This window comes from Rhododendron vialii, chromosome 4a (genome assembly GCF_030253575.1).
Source record: "Rhododendron vialii isolate Sample 1 chromosome 4a, ASM3025357v1".
NCBI lineage: Eukaryota > Viridiplantae > Streptophyta > Magnoliopsida > Ericales > Ericaceae > Rhododendron > Rhododendron vialii.
Window position 1 is genome coordinate 41,076,904 of NC_080560.1, and position 13,358 is coordinate 41,090,261.

The 13,358-nt window shown below is 37.9% G+C and overlaps 1 protein-coding gene across 4 annotated transcripts; it reads right to left on the reverse strand.

Annotated features, from left to right (window-relative positions):
- Positions 1-5,613: 5,613 nt before the first annotated feature.
- LOC131322087 (uncharacterized) lies at positions 5,614-13,353 on the reverse strand. 4 transcript variants are annotated; one of them, XR_009198689.1, is made up of 6 exons: positions 13,216-13,353; positions 13,063-13,138; positions 9,959-10,521; positions 7,340-7,402; positions 5,785-5,848; positions 5,614-5,643 (listed from the first exon to the last, which is right to left on the reverse strand). XR_009198689.1 is itself a non-coding variant. In XM_058353235.1 (4 exons), the coding sequence occupies exons 3-4, from the start codon at positions 10,376-10,378 to the stop codon at positions 7,019-7,021; spliced, it is 804 nt and encodes a 267-aa protein (XP_058209218.1). In that variant the 5' UTR covers positions 10,379-10,401; positions 13,063-13,138; positions 13,216-13,353; the 3' UTR covers positions 6,714-7,018. The 4 variants fall into 4 exon arrangements, 3 of the variants coding, with proteins under 3 accessions (XP_058209218.1, XP_058209217.1, XP_058209215.1); XM_058353235.1 differs by lacking the exons at positions 5,614-5,643; positions 5,785-5,848 and having other exon boundaries at positions 6,714-7,402; positions 9,959-10,401; XM_058353234.1 differs by lacking the exons at positions 5,614-5,643; positions 5,785-5,848 and having other exon boundaries at positions 6,714-7,402; positions 9,959-10,412.
- Positions 13,354-13,358: the final 5 nt, after the last annotated feature.

Here is a 13,358-nt window from a genome sequence, read left to right on the forward strand (position 1 = left end):
TGTATTGGTTGTCTGCATTAGGATATTGTCTTATTTTTCTGTACAAATTCTTTCACAACTCCAAGACAACATTTTATTTCTCATTATGGATGCATCCATGTTGGCAACATAAACCTAGCTTGCAGCTCGTGCTCAGTTTGGAATTCTGCATTCTATTGGAATTGAGAAAATAGCCGTTTAGGGAATGCGGTGAATTGGAATAAGAATGTGACTATGCATTCTATATCCAACTTGAAGTTACATGAATTACTTATATCCTGTATGATAAATTATCATTCCACTGTTAATCAAGCAAACGGAGCATAAGTGTAGAGTGGTTATTCGGTGCTCTTGCAGCAAAGAATTATTTTCCCCGAGTGTACGGTAAATAAAGGGCCAACCCTAGGTGTAGGCCCAACAAGCGACCGCCTAGGGCTTCCAATTTTTGGCCCAATAATAGGACCCCAAATTCAATTTTTTGAATTTGTGCAGAAAAAATTATCCCAGCAGACTCAAACTCACAACCAACGGTGCCGAGAAGTTGGTACAAGTGACGTGCCACTAAACCACAAGGTAATATTTCAATCTTATATCAAATAGGTAATATTGGAGTTTTCTACTTGATTGGCATATTTGCCAATCAAAAGTTGGGTCTCTGATGGGCCCTTCTCCTTGATCCTTTTAGTCTTTGTAAACCTTCAAAGATTAATAAATTTGTTTGCTGTTCAAAAAAATAAATTAAAATAGCTAATTTATATAGACAAAAATGAGAGACCCCATTTTAAAACCTCGCCTAGGGCCTCAAAAATCTTAGAGCCAGCTTGTGTACGAACTACATTTTCATATGGCCCACAATACCCAATACACCAAGGTTGAATATATGTTTTTGGACATTTGTTGTCTGGATACTCACTCCTCTTGTGGTTGAAGTCCAGTCATATAAACTTATTCTAAAACGAACTATTTTCCATTTCATCTGAAACCCTTCCTACCCCATTTTGTAACCAAGGCAATTCCTTTGCTGCTTCGCTCCCTCTTCCAGCACGCGGAGTAACGAACACCAAGGCTTAATGTATTATTCACTCCTCTATGAGAGCATGTAAACCAGTTGTGAGAAAAAATGCTATGAACAGTACATTTTTTTACTTTACCAACCCATATTTTCCTCCCATACTGCAGCAGTCTCTCTACTTTACCTGCCCCATCCCAAACCCCATCCCCGTCAATCCTCAACCGCCCACTCCCAACGACGGCCGCCACAAGACTCACATCCAGAACCATCAACCTTGTCCTCCACAAGACCACATCCAGAACCACCATCCTCGGCCGCCACAAGACTTAAATCCAGAACCACAAATTCTAGGGCTTTTTTTTTTGGTACTGTGTTTGAAGATTGGAAGGTTTGAAAGAGGATTGGAAAAGCTTTACCAGTTTTTGAAGTTGTTTCGATCTGCTCAATTAGAAGTACCAAAATAGATCCGAAAGAAATAAAAAAAGATACTACCATTTCAGGTTCTTGATTTTCAGCTGATCGACCTGCTCGATGATTTCACAAGCTTCGATAGAGGTTCTTGATTTTCGGAGCCATATCACAGTACATCGGAGAGAGAGAGAGAGAGAGAGAGAGAACAATAGTTTAATGGTTTACTCGTAAAGAGTTGATCGGTAAAAGAAGTGAGCATTTTTTTAAAAGGAAAAATAGCTCCCTGTTTTGCGAGGCTGCTGTAAACTCATTTTGTGTCTTTAATTAGGTAAAATGGCTATAAAGGGTGTTTTTGCTAGTCTGGTATACATGCTCTGAGGAATTCCTGGATCATCACTGGCCAAACGTATATCGTCAGGTGAAATCTGCCATCAGTTAAGACAAAAGAGAAATGATTCTCATCAAATTTCAGGCTCAAGAAATTATCTGATTCACAAAGTTATATGAAGCATCACTAGTCCTCAAACAAAACAAAAATTTTAACACAGGGCTGCAAATAGAAGATAAACCACAGGAATGCCAAAAAACAAATCTCTTTCCTCCACATTACCTCCGAATTTTATGACAAGACCCAATTCGGAATCAGAGGAAATTAATTTCCATAACACATGCATGGAACACCAGAGTACAACTTTACCAAACCGAGCCTTGTGTCCCAAATCGATTGGGGTCGGCTACTTGAATCCTGTTTTCCATTTTCATAAATCAAAATGGGAACTACCCAGTCTATTCAAAGTTTCTCCATCTGGGCAAGCAGCAGACATATGTAACAAAGAAACTATACTCTCTTTAGCTCATTTACTCAGAGGTGACCAACAACTTAGCACGGATTTAGTGTACAGTGTCATCATTTACAATTTTCCATGCTTAAAATGGCAAGATGGAATTTCTTGAGATCATCACATTAATGCAGAGGCAAGAGCCAATTGAGAGAAGCCACTATGTTCTCCAAATAATCAATCCATTTGGAAATGAAGTCAAACTTTTTGACAGAGGAAACATAAAACTGTATAACTATTACAAGGGGCAGATGAAGCATACTGGCACAAGGTTACCTGAAAGCAACTGCCTGGTTTGCAATCAAACTAGAACTTAGCAGACCAACTTGCTAGAGAATTTTGACGAAACTAAACACAAACCTCTAAAGCCTTGTCATGAACATACATGCACGTTTAGGTACAATAATAACGATGAAAGAAAAATGTAAATCTTTTCCTATACAGATCCAGAACCTATTTCACCAAGAAGTGCTAAATTGCTAATTTCTACCTTTCTATAATGGCATCAGTGGCCACATTTCTGTTAAGTCTGGTAGCTCGGGCACTTTCAGAAAACTGTTCATATCCGTGAAAGTAATAAAATTGTGGAGGCATTATCCCTGAAAGTTTCCCTACGTTACCCTGGCACCTGTGAAAAGTTCCACTGGCCCGGTTTGGTACATGGAGTTGATGGGAGAAAGGTTATGCAAATGATTTCACTCACAAAACCCGAGTGTTAAATAAAACTAAAACTTGCAAAAAAACGGTCATGCATCAGGAAAAACGCATGGGAAATCACATTTATAATTTATCCTTGCTTCCCTCCTATTTCCTATTTTTCCAGCTTTCGGTGGTAATAAAACGAGGAAAATACTTCCTGTAAGCTAGTATCTTCCCTTCCCTTCCTACCTGAAAACATAAAAAGAGCTGCAACTCCCGCAAGTTTATTCTATGACCCACAGATTCTTGGCAATTTTCCTAAACAAGTTTCTGGGAAATATGACATGGGCTTCACCCTAACTAAGACCCTGGAACTGCAACTCCCTTGATCTAGGGTTTACAACAAAGAAAGAACAAGACGTTTTCTGAAAAGAAGACTAGCATAACTCATCACACCTCTTTCCAACGTCCGAGATGCAAACGACAGTATGGTGCCTCCAAATGCATTTTATGCACAAGCCGCAAAACAACTAAACACATCACTTTAGTTGTTTTGTCCTTTTTTTTTTTGATAAGTACATCACTTTTGGTTTAGTTAATGGGGCATGATAATGATAATGAAAGAATGCAGCACTTCTCTGACTCTTAGAGAAGGCCTAACAAAGAAAGATCTCAGCCGTAAAGAAACCACATCATGCACAACTATTCTCTCTCCTTCGGTTAAATCTTGCACAAAGCTATTGCAGATTTCCACAAATCATGAGGAATGATCTTATTTAAGTATCCTCACTAATGGCATGCCAGATAATTGGTCCAAACCTTTCAAACCTGATGCATTAGAAATCATGATTTCCCAGATTGTCAACTTTTCGTTACACTTAAAATTAAGAAGATGGGCTGGGCTGGTTTCAACTTCAGCTCAAAAATTTATGCACTTCAGCAGGATTGAATTGAAGTTAGAAATCAAAAACAACAAGAGAATCTTAAGTGAAGACCTAAAGTAATCAAAGTTGCACAGAATATCCCATCCTGACCAACTTAGCTAGCGAGGAGTAGTTTCATACATTTGCGTCTTAACGTGGGACATATGACCATTCCATTCTAACGTTGATTCCATCGAACCAAACATATAGTACCGTACCGTACCGTACCAAAACACCCTTACGGTACCACACCATACCATACCAAAACACCCTAACGGAACCAATCAAACGTTGATTCCATTGAACCAAACATACCCTAATAATTATCAGTTAAGGTAGAAGGATGGAAGATTAAGAGTGACCTGTTACAATGGAGTGAGAGAGAATCCTTTTTCTTTTCTGCTGAACAACCTCTCCGGTGACGTCCCTTCGTCGGAGTTATTATTCCTTTCCTTGATAAAATAAATTTGATACAGTGAGGCCAAATCTTTTTTCATGAAAAACAAATTCACTTTGAACATCTCCGATTATGTATCAATCAACATTCGATTCAAATGATCTTTGACATTCTATATCTTCTTGACAAGCTCCACAACCTGAACAATTTTGATCACTGAGATAAATCGAAACCAGATCACAATTTTGACGAAGGGCCGAGCTATTTGCAACCACAAATTTCCTATACGTAGCCTGTTCTAAACCTAACCCACAAATCTTATAACAATTTCCTAAATGCAACCTAACAAATATCCCTAAACTTCCAAAAATACCCTCTCCTTCCCCCCTTCTCTCTCTCCCAGTTTTCTCTTCTCTAGACTTATTGTTCTAATATGGTGCTTGATATTAAAGATTAGAGGGTTGGAGATAATAACTGCGATTCGAATGTTAGTGAAGGAATAGTAAAGTTGCGAGTCAACGGAGCATGGCATTAGGATCATCTTTGGGGAGCTTTTGCTTGGGTATTTAGTTTAGTTTACTAGGTCTAATTTCTAAGGATAAGAGATCCAATACTGGCCCATCAAAAGAGAAAAAGGAAAAAAAAACAAAAAAAACAAAAAAAATTAGAATGCCAAGTTCAAACATCTTCAGCCAAACGTGGATTTCGAACATTGATTATGCCATTAAGAGCTATTACCATGAGCACATCACTCCACTCCAAAATCTTGGTCAAAAATTGAATTCGACCATACCACAAAATAAGATACTTCGAGTAGCGCAATTGCCGAATTAGTTTAAGACATTTAAGTTCAACCAAGTACGCATTCCAAACTAGATTGGTTTTCAGACCGTTGACAAAATCTACAATGTAAGGATGGTAAACCAAATCAAAGTCATCAACACCAAGAAAATCAATTAGTTCCACTCCTACAAAATCTTTGAATGGTGGAGACTCAACAGGAGTGCTGACAACATCTATAGAATTCTCATGAGGAGAACATTGGACATTAAACTCATCATGGCATCCTAACTCTGGGTTTTTTTTCAAATCTAAACCAACCTCTTCAACAATGATGAGCGGCTCTATTTCCTCTTCCTCAACATTTAAGTTGGCATCTTCAACATTGACATCATAAACCCAAGATTTAGAAAGGCTTATAATCCCGTCCCATCGGATATAAGAAAGGCTTAACCAAACAAATATAACCGCCACATGCATCCAACATGGCAAAGATAAAGATATAATAGTAGAAAATAAAGAAATAAGCCTTGAGAGAGAGATTTGCTAAAGAATACTTACAACTAAGCGAGTCAATTGAGCCTTTTCCACTTAAGTAGCTGTTATGCTGACCAAAGGCTTCAAAACAAAATGGAAGAAAATCCCAAACAATTGGCAAATTCCCTATAAGAAAACAGAGTCAACAGACACAGTCAGGTAGAAGTAAAGTGATACTGGCCACATCATTAAAATTGGATCAATAACAGACAGACAGGAGGATAAAACACAGACAATAAAAAAAAAGGCCAGCAGGAGTAAATTTACCCTAAAAAACTCAACATTGACTATTTCCAGCTTCTGCATAAGCCTCTCATATTTATCCATCAACCTGTAGTGAAACAACATTCAGCTCACTGCATCCATGGACATTTTTCAAAAGTTCAATCACACAAACAAAGATATCTCATTTAAGAAGACAAAGTGATGATCCTGTTTGTGCTATCACTTCTTCACCATTACTATTGAGCTGAAAAATTTCTTGAATGATTGGACTTGGAAATCCGACTTGGGAGTTGACTATCTTTGTCAAGAAAGTCTACATGAAGATCTTCATTTTCATCTTCTGAGACGGTATTAGTAGTGTTCTAAAAGGCGGGATTAATTGCCGATTAATGGGCGATTAATCGGAAATTTGGGCTGACCGATGAGATTAATGGCTAAAAGGTTGAATTAGGCGGCTAGAAGATTAATCGGACTTTGGCGGCAATTAATCGCCGCTTAATTGGTCGGCGTGTAGGCGGCGATAGGCGATTAATCGATTCATGGGCGATTAATCGGCTAATGGGCGATTAGGCAAGGTAAATATGAATTTTTAGAAAACGAAGGGGGTAACTGTTATACTCATACCAGGTTATTTAGGGCTTCGAATTACTGTGTTAGGGCTCTCATTCGATCAGCCTCTCATCGATCTGGGTTTGGGAAGAAACCCAGTCATCGCCTACTGCCGACACCAGTACATCGACGATCGCCTCTCATCACCGACACCGGTCATCGCCGACGCTAGTCATCGCCGACGCCTTTCATCACCATTCACCGCCACTGCGCCTCATTGTTGACTGTTGTAACTCTCGATCCCTCTCTCTTGATCCCCCTCTCTTTCTAATCTCTCTCTCTCTCTTTGTGTGTAATTTCTCCCTCTCTCTCTCTCTCTCTTTTTGTAATTTCTTGATCCCCCCCTCTCTGTAGTGTGTAGTATTTTTTTTTACAAAATTTAACACTTGAGTCTGAGTAGCAGAGTAGTGTAGTATTGTAAATTTATGGTTTGGACCGTTTGGTGTAGGCCGTAGCCGTGTAGACCGGTAGACGTGTAGTAACTAGTAAGTATTGATGGTAGAGAATATATCACATCAACTAGAAAAACTGTGATTATTGATGGTAGGGAGGTTGTAGAATATTTAAAAAAAAAAAACCCGACTAATTGCTAAAAGGCGATTAATGGCCGATTAAAAGGTCTCGAAGCTTGAAGGTGGTCGGCCGCCCGCCTACCGCCGAGTGCTTTTTAGAACATTGTATTAGTTCCATTTCCATGACTAGCATCATTGTTTTTCAGCTGAAACATATCAGTGTGAAGATTCTCATTATTTATTCCACTAGGTTCTCCAGAGTCTGACCCTTTAGGTGAGAAGGAACCATTGTGCTCTTTGGCACTTAGTTTCACCAAAATTGGGTTACCACTTTTAAGCCAGTATGAAAATCCACTCTTGCCCGTTTCAATTAAATCTGCTGGCTCACTGGATCGTAGGACTCTTTTATTAGGAGAGTTACGGTCAGATGGAACAATCAGGGCTGCTCCATCACCGACAAGCCCAGCAAAACTTACAACTTGTATTGTTTCTGGTGGCAGTTGTAACCAATTCTCCTTTTCCAAAACCCTTTTTAGTGCCTGGAAATAAGGGGTTAAGTCAGTCATTGTATGATTGCATTCAGACTAAATGCAATGCAATGCAATACAAAGAGTACTATTACTGGTATAATTAAATAATAAGAAATGGGCTTCATTTTTCATGCAGCTTACAAGGTAGGCTGTTGTTTGTTTCTCTGATTACATTGTTCATAAAGCATAGCAAGTTTTAATCCCATCACTTGGAATCTTGAAGTTATGGTTAAATAAGTACTTAAATCTGTATTTTTTTCTCTTTTCTACAACCTACATTTTCACTTTCTTTCATTCTCACTAACTGGTTATTTATGCATACAATCTTAATCCACCTTCGCCGATAATGAGGTAACCTTTTTGGTTGCCTAACTGTGAGAGATGTGCATTCCAAATAGACTTCAGTCCATATTTAGGATGAATCACATACATTATGTTGTCTCATATTACAAGTAGTTATTAGACTAACAATATGCACCGTCTTTTATTTAAGTGATTTTTTTTTTCCCGAGTAATTGCTCATATACAATAATAATGTATAAGGGATTATCAAAAGATGGAAGTGCAAAACAAGTTTAAAACATGATTGGTCTTCATACTGGGTCATGCTGTTAGATCAGCAATGTAATTGTAGCACAACAGTGCAATTTCAAAAGCCAACTGAGGCATCAGTGTACCCATAAGGTATTGCCTAAGTTCAAAACGCGTAACGTTATTGGTATAACACTACAGAGGAAAATTGGAGAACGCTCATGATAATTTCCTATGCTCTCTTTCTTCTTCTTTTCTTAGTTGAATATGATAATTTCCTATGCTCTCTTTCTTCTTCTTTTCTTAGTTGAATATGATAATTTCCTATGCTCTCTTTCTTCTTCTTTTCTTAGTTGAATTGAATGCCATCACTTTTCTCCTGCTCCAGTGACGCAGCTAGAAACGTGAACAAGAATAGAATCACCCCCACGAGTAAAGAACAACTCTTCCACAATCTAATAACCAGCAGATTACTAGAATTATAGGAAAAAAGAGATACTCTCTCTTATGAAAACACTCAATATATTAATCAACTCCCCTAGCCAAGAGGCTTACATCCATATTTATAAAAGTAGAACTCCTAAACCTAGCCAACATTCCTAAAATACCAAAAAGGAAATAAAATCAATCCTAATTTTCTTGACCAAGTAACCTAGAGAATAGAAAACCTCAATCAAAAGAAACTAGGAAAGTAAATACTTTTAGAATATTTTGACTAAATTAAAACTAATAAATAAAAATACTAAACCTAAATTAATTAGAATAAAATGCAACTTTCTTGGAATTCACCCTGCATCAGTTGATGCAGGCCGATATTTTGATTATTCTAGAAATATAGGAATCTTAATTTATTATTTTGAGTTTAGCATTTTAATAGGAATGTTTTATTTTAGTCAAGATTTTTTACAAGTATTTAGTTTTCCTAGTTTGATTTGATCTAGTATTCCTATTTTGAATAGGTTTCTTGGTCAAGGAAAATTATGATTGATTTTATTTCCTTATGTTTATTTATTTTCCTTTTTAGATTTTAAGAATGCTAGGTTTAGGAATTCTATTAGTATAAATAAGGTTGTAAGCCTTAGGGCTAAGGAGTTGTTTTATGAATTATTAATGAAAATTTGAGAAGTTTTCTCAATATTGTGTGTTCGTAAAGGGAGTACCTCTAGGCTCTAGTTCATACTTATTCGTGTTTGTCCTTGTTGCACATTCTTCTTTTTCGACACGCCTCCCTGCATCATCCAGCATCTTCCTTTGACACAAATCCTTACCTAATCAGCTTCTCTTACACCGAACATGAGTTGTCTAGGATCTCTAGGTAAGCTTTTTTTTTTTTTGAAGATGTGATCTCTAGGTAAGCTGAATCATGTACTAAGGACAAAGGTAAATTCTAATATGATTCTAAATTTGATTTTCAGACAATAGCATCTAAGCAAAAAAATGAGCAGACTGTAGTAATAACTGCCACCATAAACCAGAAGTCACCAGAAACCAAACTGCATTTGTTGATACAAGTATGTCAACATGCAAGGATAAGTAATACAATGCGGAAAGAATTTTGCAGAATGTGAAGCGATAGTGGAGCACCAATATTCTTTAAGCTCCAACAACCATCTTTTAAAATCCACATAAATGGGAATAAGGTTGAATATGGTTTTGATCAACGTATATAGTCCTCTTGTATGCGGAACAAAAGAAGGGCACAAAAAGGGAGTAATGCACAGGTCCTCAGCACGTAGCAGTACATTTTATAAGTACACAATGACACATTTCAGCAGCTTGCAGAAATCATAAAATATATGAACCCCATATAGACATATTTGTGTATGTATACATGTAAACATCATTAAAAAAATGCAGAAAAGCTCTGGATATAATGTTGGCCCTCCCAACAGAAATGTTGTCTACTATAAATGAAGAACCCAAAACAGAAGTTGAACAAAAAGAATTCTTGTTAAAGAGAACCAAAACGACAAACTCTCACTAGAATAGAAGATAATTTTTCCAATGAAAACAATGAACACTGTAAGGACTTACATATATATTTTGCCGATGAAAAGCAGCAAAATAGTTTCCACAAACGGCCTTCACTTTCTGCCTGAACTCAACTGCTTCAGAACCACAAAAAGCTTCCCCATCCAAGATGAAGACATTCAGATCTTCATAATTTCTCAAAAATTGATGGATGCTCAATGAACAAACAGCAGCAGAGGAAAGCAACACTGATACGCGGCTTCTTGTTAGTTGCCAACGATTCTTGTGACCTCTGTGCAAGGTCTGTGAAACAAATACTGTAGCATCCTTCCTCAGCTGGAACAATGGGGATCCACTGTTTGAAGCATCACTCCCACCATTCCTTGACTCATCAATGGAATCAGGAGATTTTGCACACATGGAACCATCAGTTTCAGTAGCATCAGCTGAAGTGGCGGTAGCTGTCATGTCCACTCTGTGCATAGATTCAGAGTGCGAGACATCATCTGCATTTGGACTATAAGAAATTCCATTTACTGAATCAACATGCTGAATATCCCCAAGAATATCATCTTGCTTCTGCTTTATTTGTGGTGCGTGGCAAGATGAAACGTGTAATAAAAAGCCTGAGAAAAAATCTAATATATGTGACATCAACCATCCAGAACTAGATTAAAAACTATCAAACAATCAGCAAAACCCCAATAAAGCCCATCAATCACTAAAAAAAGATGAAGTGTTCATATCAAAGTGGGCAAAGAATGACTTGAACAGCACAAAGCTGAAAGCAACAGTATACAAGAAGAAAAAAAAAAAAAAACAAGAAATTCTATTAAAAAAGGTCAAGGCACAAATTAAGTTGTACATTGCTTCTGTATCCTAACTTCTTTTGATTTCATATCCTTACTTTATTCACTTTAAGCAAGGACCAAGGCCCCAAACGTGTCTTGCACATTTCATTCAGACATAAAAATGCATGTCAAAACCATAATCTATTGACAGAAACAATCAAGAAACTACAAGACATCTAGTATATGTGTCACTGCGAATCTAAAACATGTTGATGCATATCATTTCCCAGACATATGCACTCCTTAGGCTTCTAGTAAAGCCATATCCTTAGGCAAGTCCAACTCTATGTTATGTGGATAGCTCGGGTACGAGGAACGGGACAAGGACATGGTAACTTAAGTACTCTAAAGGGTGGTACAAATGAATGTTTAGGATAGACTTGTACATTTTATTCTATAGTAGTTAAGGTACTTCTAGAGCAGTCATCTCCAAAATAATCAAGAAAGTCACTGGCATGTGTGAGGGATGTGAGTGACCAGTCGTGTACAATCGCTAACTTTGTCTTAATCGAAGAGCGGTTAACATGGGCGACGATGCGGTTTTTATAGAGCTACATCGCGATGCTAGAAGGGAGGCTAGAAGGGAATGAGGGGAGGATAGGGCGGTTGGCCTGAAGGCTGCAATTTGAGATTGCAAGGCACAGATGACTGAGCTGGAGGCAGGCTTGCCACCACTTTAGAGGCAACTTTGAGTTATTGAAGCGGCAACTTAAGGAGAAGATACGGAAATTTAAATATGGTAGAAGCACCATAATAATAACATGTCATGATGATGTTAAAGCGCTATGGAAGGCGCTGAATTTGCTAGCTAGTAGTATCAAGGTGAGCTACAAATGTTCAGAGCACGACAGGTCAGAGATATTTGGCGGGTTACTGCTGGGTGTGGTCTTGCTGGGTGTGGTCTTGCAATGCTGGTGGAGTAATTGAAGTAAATGGGCTTGCTATTATGAGAGGTGGATTCACTTCTGGTTTCTGAGGACGAGTCATGCCCTACAAGTCATGCACACCCTAATAAATGAGACCCACCCTCCTATTTATAGACACAATTAAAAAATTCTAGACCAGGACAATTATAGACAAAGATTCCTAGGTATAGTACAAGAAAGTTGTAGATATATGTGGATGGTGAGGGAAAGATGGTGGAGAAATCTAGAAGTTTGAAGGATTGGAAGTTTCCGGTAGGATTTGGATGTATTCGGACCGGCAGAGTCCCGAGGTTTCCATTGTAATTTGGAATCCAAAACATTTTGGAGGAACCCAAAAATTTCCAATATCATCCAGAAAGGCGGTGATGACTTCAACATTTTCCTTTACCTAACGTTATCATTGGAATTGAAGTCCAATTTGATCTTAGGGGTAATGGGGTGAGGGTTGATGGAAAGAGCTGAGTTTCTGACACTTGGCATTCCGTTCATGAGAACATGTGTCCACTTTATAGAGCTTTCTTTTCGTGTCGTCACGTGCGGGATACTCTCTCCGTCCCAAAATGTTAGACCTTTTTGGGATAGCGTATCATTTTCAATGGTCTATATCTTTTAATGTGAATGTCAAAAAATATGCAATATAAATATTATTTTTTTAATTAGCTCTATTAGACAAAGTTTTCAAAATCACATAAAACTTTATGAATCGAAAGATATGAGCAATCTAAAATGGCAGGCAATCCCAAATAGGTCAAACATTTTGGAACTGAAGGAGTATTTTGTTTTCATGTTACATATCTTCCACCCGCACATATGTGCATGTTGTGTCTGAGTGATGTGAGACCTAAGTGTGTGAGACCTTTTACTGTGACTAGGTTTACATTCGATGCAAAAATTGAGTTTTGGGGGTCAAACTAGAAATTCACGAACCTTGGGGAGTTGATCGATATTAGTATGAAGCTAAAGGGACCTATAGTGTAATTTTTTCCCTGGGGAGATCGGCTCCCCCATTTTTCCCATTTCCTTGGGTTTTCTTTTTATCTTCTTCTTCTCTCTCTTGATTCCTTCACTCTCTCTCTCTCACTACATACACAATCAACCTAACAAATCAAGTAGATTCTGGAGTAATTCACTAATTCAGCTAACCTACTCCCCACAACACCACCCCTGCCCCCCAAAGAGAAAAAATTGAAAAAGAAAAAGAAGATAACTCACCCCACCAAGCACACAAAGTTGACTGAGAAACCAATAAGGTTGACAAAAGTGATTCTAATTCAAACGGTATGGGTATTGTTTCAAAGGATTCAGGTACTAGTCATTTTATGTGATCAAGAAGAAGTCAATGACCAGAAGAACAATTCAGTGCCTCAAAAAGAACGTGAACAGTGATTACCTCAGAAATAGCAACACAAAAAATGCAGGAGCAATCTGTTAAAAAGTCTTGGTCCAACAGTTTTCTGGTCATGTACCTGATGGAGACATGAATGAGTAAACATACTGCCCACTGAGTTGTCGAACAATATAACTAGAAAACCCAAACAATTACCTTTCCTGGCATATGGTGAATGACATCATTACAGTTCGGTAGGACCCAATGTTGTCACGAAAGGAACTACTGAGGAGATAAAAAGACGACCTCTTCAACCCAATTTTGGAATCACAATTCAATAGTGACCGCCGTCCTCATCC

Excerpts from the sequence above, each read along its gene's own strand:
- LOC131322087 (XM_058353235.1), bottom strand. The coding sequence starts at position 10,378 with ATGCACAGAGTGGACATGACAGCTACCGCCACTTCAGCTGATGCTACT. Across the intron at positions 7,403-9,958 it reads TTCATCGGCAAAATATATAT|GCACTAAAAAGGGTTTTGGA; the intron begins GTAAGTCCTTAC and ends CCTTATTTCCAG.